Source organism: Ovis canadensis, chromosome 3 (genome assembly GCF_042477335.2).
Source record: "Ovis canadensis isolate MfBH-ARS-UI-01 breed Bighorn chromosome 3, ARS-UI_OviCan_v2, whole genome shotgun sequence".
Lineage (NCBI taxonomy): Eukaryota > Metazoa > Chordata > Mammalia > Artiodactyla > Bovidae > Ovis > Ovis canadensis.
The window spans coordinates 77,031,306-77,050,622 of record NC_091247.1 but is presented as its reverse complement, the minus strand read 5'-3'; the positions used below and the strand labels follow the sequence as shown (position 1 = coordinate 77,050,622).

The window sequence follows — 19,317 nt, the reverse complement described above, 5'->3', positions numbered from 1 at the left end:
TCTCTGGGAAATGCCACAGTCCCCAAGTTGCTGCTGTGTTTCATCTCATTGCATAATACTACACCATTCTCTGTGTGTAGCGGCTGTTCTATATATATATATACATCAGGAGGCAACATATGGCTCTCCCCACCCCCACCTGTCATAACTGTGACTATATCATTTCTGACGACCAGAAGGAAGCTGCTAGGCTGGGCCAGGATTCTAAATGCTGCGAAGGTAATTCAGAGCCATGGAAAGTTGCACCATATGCTTTGGGGTTGCCAGCTGCTTATGTGCATTGAGGCGGGGTTTAGTGCCAGTCTGCAGAACTCAGGGGCAGCACTCCCCTGGCTGCCGTGTGCACCGGGCGAGGGTCTGGGGTGCCACTTTTTCTCTCCCTGGAGGAGAATCTGCTGGGGACTACAGTTCTCCAAGAAGGGGACCCACGAGAATAACAGGCTCCCCCAAAACCTGCCCTTGATAACATCAGGCCTGGCCAAATAGTATTTCTTTAAAAAAAAATTTTTTTTTTTGGTTTCATTTTATTGGATAAAGGTTAAGAAAGCGCCAGCGTCTGAGAGGAGAGCAAACGCCGCCCGGCTGCACGCCAGCCTGCTTGGGGGTCCGTGGCGCGACAGGTTGCGCGTCTACCTGGAGGCGCTGGTCTCGGCCAGGCGGTTGTTCATGATGCCCAGCGCGCCCACGCCGCCTGAGAAGCCGTTCTGGCGCGTGTTGACGCACACGCTGCGCGGGTAGCCGTTGGCCGTCTCCGACAGCTGCTTCTGCAGCAGCGCCAGCGACACCTTGTTGGAGGCCGTGAGGTCGCGCATGGAGATGAGCTCTCCCGACAGGCGGCGGCCCTCGGCGTCGCTGTCGCGGGCCGCGGGGTCGGCGCCGAGTGCGGCCAGGCGGCGGCGCAGCCGGGAGCCCGGCGTGATGGCGTTGCGCCGGGCCAGGGGCGCGCCGGGCGCGGGGCAGCAGCGCGCGCAGCAGCGGCAGCTCAGCTTGCGCAGCATCCAGTTGAGCACCTGCTTGATGAGGATGGAGATGACGTTGAAGAGCGAGTAGATGCAGCACACGCCGAGCAGGATGAAGAGGAAGTTGCCCAGGCGGTAGAGCCCCTGGTTCCGGTAGGCGGCGTGCTGGCTGCTCACCAGGTCCCCGAAGCCGATAGTGCTGAAGGTGACGAAGCAGAAGTAGAGCGAGTCCACGTAGTCCCAGCCCTCCACGCTGGTGTACATGGCCGAGGCGCAGCAGGACAGCAGCACGGCGAACAGGCCCAGGATCAGCAGCACGTGGTACACCGAGGGCTTCCAGCCTGCCAGGCAGTCGGCCTCCGAGAGCGCGGAGCCGCGGCGGAAGGTGGCGGGCAGCAAGCCGCTTCGGCGCAGCTGGCGCTCCCGGCAGGCGCGCATGATGAAGGCCAGCAGGGAGATGATGCGCTCCAGAAAGAGGTTGAAGAACAGGATGGTCCCGGCGCAGCCGAACAGCCCGTAGGCGATGAGGAAGGCCTTCCCGCCCACCGTGGCGGGGGTGGTCATGCCGAAACCTGTGGGGACAGAGCAGGGGTCAGCGCGATCCCGGCTGGACAGGTGGTCCCCTACAACGGTGCAGTTGTATTCAGGTGTTGATATGGCTCTTACCTGAGTGGGATCACTCAACGGGAGGAGAAACAGTGCCAAGACGTTTCTCTCCCTTGGTGGCACCAGATATGGTTCCTAAGTCTGGACAACCCCTAAACTGATAGAGGATACATGACTGCTCTTCTGGGGGATCTATAAATCAATGCCAGTGGGGTGAGAGAGTCACTAGGAAAGACCCATCACAACACACAAAACAGCTGCACAGGGGAGGATACTGAGATACCCACAAATCACACATCACCTGTTCTCTCACAACTCAAACCGTTTTTTTTTTTTTTTTAAATGTACCAGTGGCACACTTGGGCCTTGTTAGGACAGAATTCCATAAAGGCTTCATTTGATAGAATTGCTGGGGACCAGGTATATTGTATTTAGTCTAGGTAGCTATATTTGATGGTCTCTGAGAAGGGGTTTATGAAACTGACAAAGGATTGTTTGAGAATGAGTCCCCAACCTTCAGAGAGTGAGTGTGTCTCTGCCATTGGACATCAGCTTTTTCTCACCCAAGGACCACCATCAATCACCCTTGCTCCACTTGTAGCTAACGGAAAGGTTTCCGCCCAGCTGGGTCCTGTGCTGCTGTGTGTCTGGAGTGGCTTTTATCCTGAGAGGTCTGCTCTACGCCTGGGCAGTAGCTTAGTGCTTTGAACTCTTATAATTAAGTCTTAATTTACCCACTTGTTCAAAGCACAGTCTTGAAGGGAGTTTATCGACTGATTGCTGCAGAAGGCTTGGCTTCCCGCCAGGTTGCTTGGCCCATGCTGGCCAGGGTCCTAGAGCGGCAGCTCTGCTCCTCCACCATGAGCTCTCAGCCAGCTGCCAGCTGTGATGTCTTTGTGGGACCCATGGCTACCTGACTCTGGTTATGGGAGGGGATGTTATCCCTAAGCATGAAGATCCACTGCTGCTTGGAGTCTGAGCTGAAAACACGTCATCAGAGCAGCACGGTAGCACCTATCAAGACCTCTGCAGCTGAAGTTCAGGGGCATCCCTGTTTAATGCATGCCCAAGGTCAAGAGGTCTCCCTCTGCCTTGTTAGTGGGGTAAGGTCAGCTCTGGGAAAGGGGTGGCTTAACTATTTCCCTGAAAAACCTTGAAGTTAGTTTTTTCTTTTTTTTTAGAATGATCCCTTAAATGTGTATGCTAATCATTTTCTAGAATCCTTGGAAGAAATGCCCCATTGCCTGACATTGTCTTCATCTTATGCTTAATGACTCAACTTAGGAGAAAATCTTATAGTGATACCTCTGTTGAAGATGGATGATGTCCCTAGGGTCAGAATTTGGCTATGAAAGTGTGAAAAAAACCAAACTAGAAGTGTGACCAGGAGTTCAAAACGAAGAATTTTACTACACTTTAAAGTCAAACTCAAGTTTCTAAATTCATAAAGAACTCAACTCTGAATCAGTATGACTATATGTGGAGAGGGAGTGTTTGTATTTGTCTCTATGTGAATTTATAAAAAAATCCTATTAATAGATTGATAACCCAAGTGTCCACCAGCCTAACTAATTCATGGTCAATTCATACAAGAAAATACTATACAGCAAAGAAAAAGCAAAGACCACTGCTACCTGCAACAATGAATGAACCTCACAAAAAGAATGTTAAAAGAAACTGGACACTAAAGAAGTATTCCATTGGCAAAACATTCAAAGCCAGGCAAAACCAAACTACAGTACCTTTTTAGGGATGCATATTTGATTGGTAAAATTACAAGGGAAATTGAGATGAAAATCAGAATTGGAGTTTGCTCTAGGGGTGGCAGGGCAGGGTAAATGGAAGGGGACCCAGGGAGACTCTGGAGTACTGGAAATGATCTATTGATCTAAGTGGTGGTTGCATGAGTGTTCGTTGTATAGTAACTTTTCAAACTATGTGTTTTAGGAGCTTTTTTACTCTCACAATAAGAAAAACCTCAAAATGCCTAGACATTTAGGAACTATGAGAGACCTTAATTCTGGTCTACCTGTCACTGTATAGAGGAGGAAGCAGGGGTTGAGGGCACATGACCTACGGCTCATGGGGGCAGGTGCCATACTTGCGTCCTGGCTTCTCGCCTGGTGCTTAGACCATGATACACAACACTGCTGCTACTCAGGAAGGGAAAACAACGCCTCTGGTTGGGGGAATCACTTGGCTGAGTTCCTAAAGAAATAAAAAATGCTGAGCCTGGAATATTAATACTATGCCTAAGAAAATATTGAATGTGATTTTCCTGTTGTTTAGAATTTTCAGCTAAAAGTTTAGCGTGGCATGTAATACATTAGCCCTCATTATAAAGAGAAGTTTTAAATATTTATTTATTTGGCTGTGCTGAGTCCGAGTTGTGACATGCAGGATCTAGTTCCCAGACCAGGGATCAAACCCGGGCCCCCTGCATTGGGAGCTTGGAGTCTTAGCCACTGAACCACCAGGGAAGCCCATAAAGAGAAGTTTTAAATATGTCTACGTTGCATCTAGTAAGTCAGCAAAATAGGGTGACCAGTAACCCGCACCACCCACTTCTAGGCTATACAGAAAGACTAGAAAGTACCCAGGGATAATGGGAGATGGCCTTGAAATAGGAGGGTGCTGTGGCATCCCCAAGTCAAGACATGGTGGGGGTGGGATTGGTCAAGAGAACATCAGGCTGCAGCAGGGGCAGCCTGGCAGCTCGTTAGTGGATGCTGGCTGAACTGCAGACACTTGTACACTCACCCTGGAGCACTGGAGCAGAGGGTGGTGAGGGTTCTTGGAGAGTCAGAGGTGTCTCCTGGAATCTGACCCTGTGCCGGACAGTTCCCTGGGCCAAAGGCTGACTGGTGCAGCTCACACAGGCAGGGGCAGGAAGAGGGCACTAGTGGGAGCAGTCTGCTGCCCTGGCAGTCTCCTAGGGCATCCTGTGCCAGGGACGGGGGAGAGTGACAGGGGTCAAGTGAACCCTGCAGCCAAATCTGAAGAGACTGCCCAGGAGGGCTGCCTGCTGGATCATGGGGGCCTGAGGGGCAGAGGACAGGTGAGCATGCAGTGCAGTCATAGGAAGCATCACCCACTCAAGGGAAGGTGCAGGGCGGTGGTGCCTGTGTTGGGGGGATCACCAAAGACCCATCTGGGCTCCATGAAAAGGTATGCCTGTCCTAACAGTGGGCGTTGCAATGCAGCCATAACGCCAACCCCTACTGGCTCATTCCTTTTCCAGCAAACACTGAGGACCTGGTTGGCAGGCCTTGTGCTAGGCTCAGGGCTTTGGTGGAAAACCAGACAGATGCCCTCACGGATGACCTAGGATGCCTTCTTGGAGGTTTTACATAGCTCCCCACTTGACCCTCTGCTGTCAGCGGCTCACCCCTGGACAAGGGCAGAGCTTTTCCCTGTTGCCTCCACGCAGGGGCTGGGCCAGACCCGGGCCTGAGGTCTCCGCGTGGCTATGACTCTAGGCCCCAAATGACGCCAAATGCATGACTGGCTACGGCACTTTCTGCTGAAAATGAAGAGGACAGGCAGGTAGGAGGTTCCCTGACATCAGAGGACACCCAGCGCCAGGGTCCCTCTCACTGGCCTTTTCCTGAGGTCTGGCCTGCATGCCCACTTCACCTCCCTTTGCTTTCCTGCAGACCCACCGTCAGCTCAGCTCCAGAGACGGAGTGGAGGGGGCACGGTCCACCCTCCTTCCCCATCAACACCGAGAGGCTCAGAGCTCTGGGGGCGCTGAGGGCGGTAGGGTCAGTGCCTGGTGCTGCTGCCTAGACAGATGTTCCCACAATGGAAGAACAGTCCGCCCAAACTCTGGCAGTCTGTGGGGAGCTAAGCTGGCTCTGCAGAAGGGCCTTGAAGCTTCAGCCAGAGAAAAGGCAAACCCAACCACCCAGAGAATTCCCCCTTCCCCCACTCACACTCTGCAGAGGCGGAATCTGTCCCTGGGTTTGCACCAAGCCTGCTGTTTTGTTTATGCCACAATTGATCTGCCATCCCAGTTTGCAGAGAGCAGACACTTGGGGGCTTTATTATGCCACTTTGACAAAAGCTGTGAAGCTCATTCCCACAGTCTGTCTGGTGCCGCCTTCGCAAATGGGGCCCCAGTGACAGGGCCTCTGGAGTTCAGCTCTGAGAGCCTGGAAGTGAGATGGGGAGGCCAGCACTGATCTGTCTCAGGCCCTGGGTGGCAGCCTCTGTGCTGGGCACTGGACATGTCCTCTATCCGGTCCCCTCAACCATCCTGAGAGGGACCCATCATCAACCGCAACAGTGCAGGCAAGGGCATGGGCTGAGTGATATACTCAGCAAGTTACTGTTTGTAAGTGGCTGAACTGCCTATGGTGACCTTTTTCACTGCACCAAATGGGACATTTGGGTCCATCATCTGGGGCAACTTTCCCCACGAGTTCTGCAGTGTCATCTTGGTGGAAGGGAAATACAATTTATAGTCTAATCTGAGATACTTGACAGCAAATAATTACCCCAGGACAATAGCTGTAAGCCACAGCGAATCCAAGCAACTAGAATGCATGATTAAAATGCAGATTCCAAGGTGGGTCCCATTCCAGAGACTTATTTAGAATGGCCCAGAACTCTGCATCTTAACAAATGTCCCCTGATGATTCTAATGTGAATGGGCTAAAGCGCTTCCTTTAAGAAACAATACAATACTCTATCAACGATCCTACTGGTTGGAATTTGCCCAATTTCAAATATTTTGATTTAAATTCCCTAAAACTTTTTTTTTCAGCTTTATTGAGTTGTAGTTGACATATAAACCTGTAAGATATTTAATGTATACATCATAATGATTTGTTGGTTTAGATTTCAAGTAACATAAAACCCTTGTTGTGGACATTGCAGCTATCTCCTTTAACCATCACCCCACCTCCCACTCCTGAAATACAGCAGCCAGGCCCCTTGAAGACCTGACCCAACAGCCAGGGGTGGGCTCCATCAGTCTAGTCCAATCTGGGAAATCCAGTCCCTTGCTATAACTGGTTGGAGGATAGATGGGCCTAAGCCAATCAGTGTGGGGCATTTTCATGGCTACAGGGTTTGGCTCAGGGATGTGACCCCATACAGACCAATCAGATAAGAGGAGAGTTTCTCTGATAGTTTCTGGGAAAAATGTTTCTCACTTTTAAGAGTGCTGCCCTGGGTATGGAGGGAGGAGGAGGTGGCCCCAGGAGTGGTTGGTGGCTCCATGAGGAGCCAGCGTAGATGAAGCGGACACTGCAGAGGGCTCAGTCACGGCATCCTGAAAGCCCTAATGAACTGTCCAGTCAAGCGGGCCAGGCTGTCTGGCCTACCTTTGGGCTTCCAGTTACGTGAACCCATAAATCCCTTTTCCTGCCAAAGCCTTCTGTCACGTGCAACCAAACACACTCCAGCTGATGCCAGTGGTTAGTTCAGTTCAGTTCAGTTGCTCGGTCATGTCCAACTCTTTGCAACCCCATGAATTGCAGCATGCCAGGCCTCCCTGTCCATCACCAACTCCTGGAGTTCACTCAAACTCACGTCCATCAAGTCAGTAATGCTATCCAGCCATCTCATCCTCTGTTGTCCTCTTTTCCTCCTGCCCTCAATCCCTCCCAGCATCAGGGTCTTTTCCAATGAGTCAACTCTTTGCATGAGGTGGCCAAAGTACTGGAGTTTCAGCTTTAGCATCATTCCTTCCAAAGAAATCCCAGGGCTGATCTCCTTCAGAATGGACTGGTTGGATCTCCTTGCAGTCCAGGGACCCTCAAGAGTCTTCTCCAACACCACAGTTCAAAAGCAGCAATTCTTTGGCACTCAGCTTTCTTCAAAGTCCAACTTTCACATCCATACATGACCACTGGAAAAACCATAGCCTTGACTAGATGGAACTTTGTTGGCAAAGTAATGTCTCTGCTTTTGAATATGCTATCTAGGTTGGTCATAACTTTCCTTCCAAGGAGTAAGCGTCTTTTAATTTCATGGCTGCAATCACCATCTGCAGTGATTTTGGAGCCCCCCAAAATAAAGTCTGACAATGTTTCCCCATCTATTTCCAATGGTTAAGGGCCTGGTTAAACATCCACGGTCAAGGAAATAGTACCAGACTTGAACTCAAAGCTTTGACTTCTGTTGTAGCCCCTATCAGCCAAGTGACTGAAGCAAGTCACTGTCACTACTGCTCTGAACTGTTTCTTCATCTGTAAAATGTTGAGCTCTTGATACGAACCCTCTCTGAACTGTAGTATAGCCTGCCAACGGGTGTTGCTCAAGATGAGACAGTAGACTTAATGGAAGGTGGAGAGAATTCCCATGATTTAAAAAACAACTTAAAATGAAACAAGTTTATTTACTGTGGGACTTTTCAGAGTGCTCACTGTGTGAATATGAAACCATGAGGGCTATGCTAATACAGTCCAGTGTGCCTCAAACATAAGCCATTGACCGTAGAATGTATTTAGTCACCTCGAGTGACTTGAGTATTTCAAAAAGTAATCTTCAGGAAATGCCATACTTTATGCTCATGAAAAACTAAGGAGGAGACATTTAAAAACATTTGTGAGGATTTCCCACGTTTTAAAAAAAGTCACTGCAACACTGCAGTGCCTTTGCAGTGCCTGGCAGGTAGAACACGCTGGGCCAAGTTTGTTGAGTGAATGCATTGACTGTCACTCTGCTTATTTGGAGTAGTGATTCTCAGAGTCAGTTATCTAGGACCAACCTGGAATCTTACCAGATTCTGAGGTGGCGTTCATTATTCCAAATTTCTAACCTGGCTCCAGGTGAGGCCACCGCAACTGGTCAGTGAACCTTATTTTGAGCACCAAGCACAGATGACTTAGAATTAACTTTGTGGGGCTGCCTCCACAGTGAGTTTGGGAACCCCTTGGGAGCAGAGACCATTATATCAGCAATTTGGAAATACAGATTATATAGGCTGCTCAGGTTTGAATCCTAGCTCCACTAGGATTTGTCTTTGAGCAAATTAATTAATGTTTCTGTGCCTCCATTTTCTCATCTGTGAAGTGGAGTTGATAATATTTGCATTTTTGTATTAAACTGAGTCAATACATCTAAAACACTTAGGATAGTGCCTACCTAGCATATTGTGCTATGCTATGCTCAGCCATTTCAGTTGTGTCTGACTCTGCGACCCTGTGGACTGAAACCCACCAGGGTCCTCTGTCCATGGGATTCTCCAGGCAAGAATACCAGAGCCAGTTGCCACGCCCTCTTCCAAGGGATCCTCCCGACCGAGATGGAACCAGTGTCTCCTGCGTCTCCTGCACTGTTGGCAGATTCTTTACTGCTGAGCCACTGCAGAAGCCCTTGCCTAGCACATTAATAAGCGCTTAATAAAGTCTTCTTTCTATTCTCCACAGCGGACAAGGGAATCATGTATAAATTAGGCACTGATAGTTATTTGTTGATTGAATAACTGAAAATAAAAATTTCAAGAACCTCTCAAGGATGAGAGTTAAATATCAGGGAGAATAAGAAAGCTGAGGTCAGGGGATCAGTGGGCAGAGGAGGGGAAAAAACCCATTAGGACTCGTCAGATAAAATATAGGACTCCCAGATAAACATGAATTTCAGATAAACAAATGAACTTTTTAGTGTAAGAACATCCCAAACATTGCATGGGCCATATTTACACTTAAAAAAAAAGATTCATTGTGTTTCTGAAATTCATATTTAACTGGGAGTTCTGTATTTTTATCTGCTAAATCTGGCAGCCCTACCCATGGCCTACTTGTCTGCTGGGCACACTCCTCTGGGAAGCATCTCCCAACACCCCCCTCTCCTGGGATCCTTCCTGACTGCTGGAGGAGGGGTAACAGGCTCACTTTAACCCTCAAGGGGCCTAAAGCTCACACAGAGCTGGGCCTTGCGCAAGGCCAGGCCAGCAGCCTCTTCCAGCATCTCTCCCTCTCCAAACAGGAAATAGTGGGAGATGTGGGGTGGGCTGAGGGGCAGAGGCTGGAGCAGCCTTCAGGCTGCTCTGTGGTTGGAGCTGACACTGACTTGGGGAGAGGGCAGGGAGCACATGGCCATGCTCCGTGGAGGTGGGCTGGACACTTGAGAGGTGAAACTTAAGACTCACATAAGGCCTGGGTCTGGAACCTCGAGGCTGCCCATGTCATCCTCTCCAAGTCCCTCTCCTGAGGAGGACAGCCAAGCAGCCTGCCCAAACCTTCTGGGAGGGTTGAGAATGAAAGGAAGGCTGGAGTAAGTTATTAAAGCATTTAGTGAGGAGTGGAAACATGGGATATGTGATAATTACATTATCATATAATAGCTGATATGTATTGAGCTCTCACTCTTTCTAAGCACTGTGCCAAAGCTTCATGGAAATCAATGCATCCATTCTCAAAATTCAGTGAGGCATTGGGTGTCATTCATCCTAATTCATAGCTTTTTCCCTCAAGTTTTAACACCCCTGAAATCAGGATGCACCTTAAAATCGATGACTTTATTTGGCAGCATTCAAAATTCTTAATAGTATACGTTATTGGTGTATCTATAATTGATGGTGTCTTAGATTTGACGAACTACAGTGGGAATTATCATTCCCATTTGTGAGATTAGTAAACTGAGCCACACTTAATAAAGGCACTTAGGTTATATAACTTGCACAGATCACAGAGCAAGCAAGTGGCAGAGCCCAGTGTGAAGCCAGAGGAAGGAGTTTGTGATGCGCTAAGAGTCAAACGCACGAGAGTTCAGACAAAAGAGACGTAGGCTGGTTTTGGTTAGAGCAGCAGTTCTTAACTCTGGCTTCAAAGTGGAATCGCCTGGGAAATTTGAATTAGTCCCCAGAGCAGCGCAGGTCAGAAGCAGGTCAGAAGCAGAAGCAGGTGTTCTCCTGCAGTGACTGAGAGAGTCTTATGGAGGAAGAGGTATTCATGTCTAGTCTTGAAGCATGGATGGGACTTCGAGAAAGAGGAAGTTAGAGACCTGGTGTGCCCTGCTGGGAGAGCGGTGTGCATGGGGCTGGGGTAAGCGGCTGGGTCCAGCCTGGCTGGCTCCCATGTGCAGCTTGGCGTCCGGCCCACAGACAGCGTTCAGGAACTCTTGCTGATGGAGTGAGTGGACCTGAGGCAGAAGGAGGAGGGCAAGGCTGGGGACCCTCCTGTCCACCTTGTACTCAGGCTGAACTTGCAGGAGCTCTGTGGCAGTGAGAGTGTCACCTGACACCTCTAGAAGCTTCTCCATCATCTGGGCGTGGCATCCAGCAACATGTCTGGCCTTGTACAACAGAAACTCACAAACTCTGACACACTTGATTTGAGCTTTGGAGAAGGTGGTACCTCCCCCCAGCGCAGGGACCAGAGCCTGAAGCCAGAGGGGATGTTGACACTCACTTGGGACAGCTGAGGACATGGTGGCCCCGTGAGGTGAAGGGACAGCAAGTTAGTGGCGGAGTTGTCTTGGGTGTATGTACAGTAGAAACCCACAAACTCTGGAAACATCAAGCTCAGTGAGCCTCCCTTCCTAAGCCTGCCAACATTGGCTTTCTTGGAGAGCTGAGGGCAGGGGCTGTGGTGTCAAGCTCTGGCGCCTCCACTTGCTAATGGGCCGACGGGGACACGTTATTCTCCCTCTAAAAATCGCCTGATGACCGCCTACCTTGTGAGGTTGCTGTGAAGAGTGGATGAGGAGGTGGTTCCCTCGTGCCTCCCACGGCGCCTAGAACGTGGCAGGCACTCAAGAAGCTGCAAGCTTAACTGGGAAGCACACAGGCGAGGCTGGCCCTCACATCGCAGCTGAAGAGCTGCAGATGGAGCAGGGCCCAGGTGAAGTACGACTAGGCATTTCAGTGGCAGGGAAAAGCCCTCGTACACACACCCCAGATGACTCCACCACTAACTTACTGTCCGTTCACTTCACCGGGCCTCCGTGTCCTCAGCCATCCCGGGTGAGTGGCAACATCCCCTCTGGGCTGGCTTCAGGCTCTGGTCCCCATGCTGGGGGGGAGGCACCACCTTTTCCAATCCTGAAATCAAGTGTGTTAGTAGAGGGAAGGGGTTGATCCTGGAAAGTGGGCCTGTGGTGGAAAAGCTGACACTCTGGGTGTGACATTTGCTGGCACTTGTGTGCATGTGCTTGCGTGCGTGCGTGCTCAGTCATGTTTGACTCTTTGCAACCTCATGGACTGTCGCCTGCCAGGCTCCTCTGTCTGTGGTATTTCCCAGGCAAGAATACTGAAGTGGGTTACCATTTCATCCTCCAGGGGATCTTCCCAACCCAGGGATTGACCCTGTGCCTCTTGTGTCTTCTGTACTGGCAGACGGGTTCTTCACCAGCTGAGCCACCAGGGAAGCCCACTAGTACTTGAGGATGTGTCTAAATTGTAAACCAGATGGAAGGCTCCCTGCGAGCTCAGTGCTGGTGAGGGCTTGGTGCCACAGCGGGGCGTGGGGCTGGCCTCATGCTGGAAGCTCCCTGTGTGCATGTGCTGAGATGCTCACTTGTATCTGACCCTTTGCGACCCCATGGACCACGCCAGACTCCTCTGTCCCTCGGATTTCTCCAGGCAAGAATACTGGAGTGGGTTGCCATGCCCTCCTCCAGAGGATCTTCCTGACCAAGGGATCGAACCCCCATCTCTTACGTCTCCTGCATTGGCGGGCAGGTTCTTTACCACTAGCACCACCTAAGAAGCTCCCTGACTCAGGACAAAGAAGCAACACAGAAGAACACAAATCCCGAGGAGAAACAGGGTCCTCTTACACTCCTGTTCATTTTTGCTTGTTCTTTGGGGGCCTTTTGGATGATCTTTGCTGAAAGCAGGGTGTGTGTGGGGATGGCTGAGAGGGTCTGGGGCTTACAAAAATAGGCTGAACCCCACAGGCTGCAGGCCATGGATTTTTAACATTAGAAAAGTTTCGGTAATCTGGGAGTGATGGACACCGTGACCCCAAGAGTCGGCTTTGAAACTCAGTGCTGTTTCTCTTGCCCGTGGGGCTAATTGAACCTGCCCCCACCATGCGCTTCATCTGCGGGATTAAGGTTTTTCTCTCCTCACCAAAAATCATTCAGCAAAATGAGTTATTAAAAGCCGGTTAACTACGCCTGCCTCCGGGACGCTCCCGCTTAACAACCTCTCCTGGGGAGCAGCTGTCAAGCTGGGGCCTTGGAGCTGGAGGGAAGATGACTCATTTACATAGAGCCCATCATCTGTCCTGCCCCCCTAGATCTGTCCCTGTCTCTCTGATGACTAATCCTTTCCAGGGATGAGCTCACCACCCCTCCTGCCCACCACAAAAAGAGCAGAGCCCAGAATTTAGCCTCAGCCCAGAACTGCAGGATAAGACTGACTCCAAGGCCAGGGAATGCAGGAACAGAAGTCTGGCTAACAACAGCCGGAGGTGGGGCAGTGAGGTGAGGAAAGCCCTGAAGCCCACGCAGCCCCGGCCTTACTCCCCTGAACCTCAGGGTCCCCACGCAGGGCTGTGGTGAGGCGCAGGCCACCCCCCAGAAGGGCGGGTAGACCCGCTGTGGGGAGAAGGCAGGTCCCTCCACCCAGAAGTGTCCATACACTGTCAACTGAATCACACTTCATTGCCAATCCTAGATGAGAGAGGTGCAGATTCTTTTAAAGGGAACCTGTGGTAGTTCCTGTTAAACTGTCCTCTCACGCGCACAGTTCCAGTTCCTCCTAGTTAATTCAGTTTTTATTAACCTGGAGAAGCATATCCTCCTCCCCGCCCATGCAGCCCCGAGCCACATTTGAGGGGGGCCTCTGCACCCAGGCTGAGGGGAGACACGAGGAAGGGGCTACTTCTTGGGGCTCTGAGTACATCTCGCTGACTCTGGTTCCCAAACCTGGCCACCTCCCCACACCTCTCCTCACAGAAGGCGGCCTGCCTGGCTGCCCCAGAGGAGGAAACAAGCCAAGAAACCACGAGAAAAGCAAACTGCACCTGAAGCTGCAGCCAGGTCCAGCTGCTGTGTACAGTGGAGCGGGTCCCCGGGGAACCGTAGGTATGCCGTGCTGGCCCGCTGACATGGCCCCTTGCCTCAGGCTGGTAAACCACCGTGAATGTCTGTTAGGGCCTGGCTGGGTCAGGAGGGCCCAAACCTGTGGCCCCTGTACTGAGGCTAAGTAGGGAGGGGTGCATCCTTCTCCAGATGGGGTGGGGGCCGCCCCAGGGGCACATTCAGCTCTCGGCTGCCCTGCAGGGAAGGGAGGTTGATCCCTGGCTCACAGGAAGGCAGGGTGGACTGCCTTGCACTCTGCTGGTGCTATCAAAGATATGTCCCCAGAGCAGCTCCTGGGTGTGGTGAGGGAGTGTGTGACTTCTGGTCATTATTCAAGTGTGGAAACCAGGGCTCAGAGAAGTAAAATAGTACCTGAAAGAACACCCCCAGCACTCAGGCCTCAAGCCCCACACTTACAACTCTTTCCATTCCGCCTCTTAAAGGCCTGCCTCAGCCTTTGGTCTGGAGACTGTGGCTGTGAGTTTGCTTTGAAACGTGCAATCATACATACCACGCAGGAGGACTGGCTGTGGCCACAATGCCTGCCCTGGGCCTATGGCGTGAATCCGTACCAGATCCCAAGCAACGAGAGACAGGGGCCAGGGCACAGAGGTGTTGAGGACCTTGCTGAAGGTCACAGAAATTCCAGCTCAGGCCCACCGACTCCAAATCCCACTTTCCTTCCTTGCCACCTTGTTTTAACCCTCGCCCCATTTGCACAGAGAGGGCCTGATGACTTGGGACCAGATTCCTGGTTTTCTGGAAATATTCTGTCCCTGTCCATTCTGAACTTTGTCCCAGACCCAATGCACTGAAGCACACTTCTGCTCAGATCTCTCTCCTGCTTACATTGCAATGAACTCCCAAGTGATAGGAAGATCCAGAATTTCTTAGACTTAGATTCAAGGCCCCGATTAACTTTTCTAGCATCATCTCTCTTTGAACCTTCTTCTTCAGGGGCATAGGTTCCCTCACTGATCCATACACACACATTTTCATTTACCAGGTAATTACTAAAATCCTGCTTCATAACGGACATCACACCATGGGGATGTGAGGTGAGCAAGGAGGGCAGAATCCCAGCTTGAAAGAAGCTGGCGCCTAGCAAGCATACCATGAACACTCCCTCCTTCATGCCTTTGCGCCCCCTGTTTCCCATCTCTGAAAGCCTGTGATGACTTCTCTCCTTTTCTGTTCACCTGCCTGAATCCCATTCATCACCTGGCAGCACTTAGCACTCATCGGGCATTTAATTATGTGCTACTCTTGATGGCCTCTGTACTATTGACTATGGTCCTGGAATATCATTTCATCTTGTGTGTTTCTGTGTTGCCTTGCCAATGAGGATGTGGCCCATGTCTTAGGTTTCTTCTCATCCTTCATAATGCAAGGGCAGAAATGGCAGTTCTTCTGGTGACCACCAGTAGGTTCTATACCAGAAATGTGATTTCAGTCTTCATTTTAGTTAATCTACCTAACATGTTTTTGAGACCTGCCATGTGCCAGGCAGGGAAGAATACTCAGATGTACAATACTGCCCATACCCTGCTGCCAAAGGTCACCAGGAACACACCTGCAGCTCAAGAAAATGGAATCTATTGACTCATAGTAACAGAAGAGACTGTCTATCATGGGGTTCTGGGGTAGTCATTTAGGATTTGGCCTTGAGTCAGGTGACTAAGGGAGGACTCAAGAAAGCAGGGCTTTGCTCTGAACTAGATGCCATCAAAGCAGGAAACAGGATAAGTCTAGGCTTGAGTATCTTGATAATTATTACCTAGAAAGGGGGAATAATGGAGGAAAGCCAAAGCTGTGATTGATAAATAGCAGTTGCTCATGTTAACCTGATGGGGGTGTTTGGTCATTTCTGTGATTTGGATGATGTTGTTACTTGGTCTGTGTTCAGACATGATATTGGTGAGTGGTTTGATTTTTAATCTCACTCCACCCTGGCCACAAGGTGGTCTTGGCTGCTGTAGATGTGCTGGGAAAGTGCTTATGGTCAAGGTCCAAATCCCATCCCCACACCATGTTGCTGAACTGTGAGTTCCAGTTTAGCTCCTGACTCTCAGAGGTTGCCTTTGTCTTTCTCAAAACAGTTCTTCTCTAAGTGTTCCATAGATGCTTTCTTTAATTAATTCCTTCCAAGTTTCCCAGTATATTGGCTGTATGTGTATACGTAAGTGTGCCCACACATGTATTTAATTCCATAGGTGAAACATACATCTTGATTGTGAAAATATGGGCAATTTTTACTTCCGTCTTCTTCTGTAACAGTGGTTTAGTCACTAAGTCGTGTCTGACTCTTGTGACCCTGTGGACTATAGCCCACCAGGCTCCTCTGTCCATGGGTTTTCCCAGGCAAGCATACTGGAATAGTTGCCATTTCCTTCTCCAGGGAATCTCCTTGACCCAGGTCTCAAACCCGAGTCTCCTGCATTGCTTTTATAAATATTTCACATTTCCTTGTGGTACAAATGTGGTTCAAAAGTATGGCTACTTTTGAAACCATAACTTTTTTCCCAACAAGCACTGTTTTTTTAAAAATGACAAATAAAAATGAAGAAGACCCACGTTTTCAAGAGAATAACCATGATACCTTATAAAAATAACAACATGGGAGACATCATGGGATGCCAGGAACCACAGAAAAGATCTGAGTGGGCTTCCTAGAGAAGCAATAAAGATGAGTTAGCCAAGCAGGTGGAGGCAATGCAAGACAGTCTTGGAGGTCTGGGTTGGAATATCTGTTCAAGGGTCATGTGGGTAAGACTTCCCAGGAAGCATGCACAGTATGAGAATGGGGCCCCTGGAGAAGGGGCTGGAGAAGGAGGCTTTCATTCAGTCAACAAATAGTGACTGAGGGCCCACTATCTATCAGGCCCTTGGGCTTTATAAGTGATCCAGACAGACAAAGCACCCTGTCCTCACAAGGCTTACATTTCAGCATGGAATATGGATAATAAACTGTGAGCGTACTATGCAAGTAAACTGCATGGTATACTAAAAGTGGCAGTGTTATGGAAAGAAGAAGAAAAGAGTCGGCTGAGTGGGTGGAGAGAGCCTGGGGGAGGGAGGAGGCGGTTTGCGGTACTAAGTGGGGTAGGTCAGCACAGGCTTCATTGAGGAAGTAACATCTAATGAAGAACTGGAAGGACGTGACATCTACAGTAAGGGTGTTCCAGGCCAATCAACAGCCAGAGGCAAGGAGATGGGGGTAGGGGACAAAGGAAGAGGGAAAAATAAAGGAAACACGGGACAAAGAGACTGGTCATCAAATCTCTTATGGACACTCTCAGGACAAAGTTTCAGTTACATAAATGCCCCAGAATATGAAAAAAAAAAAAAACAACCTATCACTCTCATTTTATTTTTATTATTATTTTTTTAATATTCACTTAGTTGGCTATACTGGGTCTTAATTGCAGCATGCAAGATGTTTATTTGTGGCATGTGGGATCTAGTTCCCTGCTGCTGCTGCTAAGCTGCTGCTAAGTCGCTTCAGTTGTGTCCGACTCTGTGCGACCCCATAGATAGCAGCCCACCAGGCTCCCCTGTCCCTGGGATTCTCCAGGCAAGAACACTGGAGTGGGTTGCCATTGCCTTCTCCAATGCATGAAAGTGAAACGTGAAAGTGAAGTCGCTCAGTTGTGTCCGACTCTCAGCGACCCCATGGACTGCAGCCTTCCAGCCTCCTCCATCCATGGGATTTTCCAGGCAAGAGTACTGGAGTGGGGTGCCATTGCGTTCTCCGCTAGTTCCCTGACCAGGGATCAAATCTGGGCCCCCTGCGTGGGGAGCTTGGAGTCTTAGCCACTGGACCACCAGGGAAGTCCCTCATCTGACTTTACCATGAGGGACAAAGAGGTAAACAAGTGGTTTTATAAAAGAGGAAGAAATGCAATAAATATTCAACTAGATTCCAAGGGACATCTGAGATGCTGAATATAATTATTTTTTTTCCTATGAGCAGAACCTCCTGCCATTTTAGAAGGTATTAAGATGATAAGAATAACCATCAACATTTTTTAATATCTTTGGACAGTGTATAGAGCAAGTTTTTATGTCTTATCTCATGTGGCCATCATGATAACCCAGGAAAGAATGTCATCATTGTCTCATTTTATAGATGAGGAAATTGAATCCATGAGAGAGAATGTGACATAAATGGCATGTGACCCCCTCGAGTCTGAGCCTGGCTCCTGTCTCTCAGCTGCATCTCTCAAGCCTATAATCTTTCAGTTATAACAAGGGAAATGTTTGAGGGCATATCAGTTTATATTTTGAGTACAGTGTTAATATATGCTCAATCAATGTTTACCTACTAAAAATTTTACATGACAGTTATAAAAGAAAAGGCCAGTCTCTCTGGTTGCTGTGATGGGGACGTCTGAGGCAGCAGGTCAAAGAGTCCAGTTCAGAGGTATCAAAGAGGTGGGGTTGCCCAGAGCACGACAGTAGCCCAAAGGGAGCAAAGGAACAGAGGCCAAAGAGAGGCCACAGATTTGGCAGAAGGCATGGAAACTAGAGGAGGAGGCAGGAGTGAGGGGGTGCTCAGAAACTTCCCAACAGCTCCCCTGGGCTTTGGCAACTAGGAGGAAGCTGGCTGTAGGTGTGAGGGGAGGGAGACAACCTCATGAATGCCGAACTGCAAGGGGCTGCCGAGGTGCTGAAGAGGGAAGAAATGAATGCAGGCCTTTGAAGCAGCGTATGAGGAAAGCTGGGACACCCACACCTGGGAAGGCCAAGACAGGCACTTCAGTTACTTACCTCAGGGAGTGCTGTGGACTGAATGTTTGTTTCCATCCATCAAATTTCATAGATTGAAAGCCTAACCTCTAATGTGACGGTACTAGGAGGTGGGACCTTTGAAAGGGGATCAGATGAGGGTGGAGCCCTCGTGCATGGAATAAGTGCCCTCATAAGAGGGGCCCCGAGATCTCTCTTTATCTCTCTTTCTGCCATGTGAGGACACAGAGAGAAGGCGGCCATCTGCAAGCTAGGAATTGGCCCCTCACCAGACACCGAATCTGCCAGCACCTTGACTTTAGACTTGCCAGCCTCCAGAACTGTGAGAAAGAAATACTGTTTAAACTGCTTAGTCGGTGGCATATTTGTTCTAGCAGCCTGAACGGACTAAGACAGGGAGGCTGAGTCAATTGCCAGGGTATCCAAGCACAGTGGTTAAAATCCCTGGCCTTGGAGTCAGAGATCTGGGCTGTGCTTAGTGCCCAGAGCCCACTCAGAGCTCCTGGCTGTGTGTCCATGTCCTCATCTATGGAATGGAGACGTATTACCTCACAGGACAGCCACAGGGATTGCATGGTGGCTCCCACGGGCAGCAGAGTGCTTGGCAAAGAGTGAACACTCAGTAAATATGCTCATTATTAAGGTTACACACCCTGCAGAGGGCCAAGAAGGGAGAAGGCTGAGCTGGGCAGGCCTCTGTCTGGGGGAAAGCACGAATGATGGACCTAAATTTGCACAACTGCATGTCAGTTGTTGGGTTTTGCTTCTAAGGCATTTATTCCCTATCTTGGTCCACTTGGGTGTCTATAACACAACTCCACAGAGCAGACGGCTTATAAGCACAGATACTGATATCTGACAGTTCTGGAGGCTGGAAGTCCAAGATCAAGTCACTGGCAGGTTCAGGTCTGCTGAGAGCCCTCTTCCTAGTTCACTGACAGCAGAGTTTTGCAGGGTCCTTGCATGGTAGAAGGGGCCAGGGAGCTCTCTTGGGCTTCTTTTATAAGAGTACTAATCCCGG

General features: G+C 49.8%; 1 protein-coding gene across 1 annotated transcript in view; it reads right to left on the bottom strand.

Annotated features, from left to right (window-relative positions):
• Positions 1–504: 504 nt before the first annotated feature.
• The window catches only part of KCNK12 (potassium two pore domain channel subfamily K member 12), a 51,758-nt gene continuing 32,945 nt past the window's right edge, over positions 505–19,317 (bottom strand). Inside the window, exon 2 of the mRNA XM_069580456.1 lies at positions 505–1,531. Coding sequence (XP_069436557.1) covers positions 630–1,531 — 902 coding nt within the window. The 3' untranslated portion in view covers positions 505–629. The remainder of the gene's footprint in view (positions 1,532–19,317) is intronic.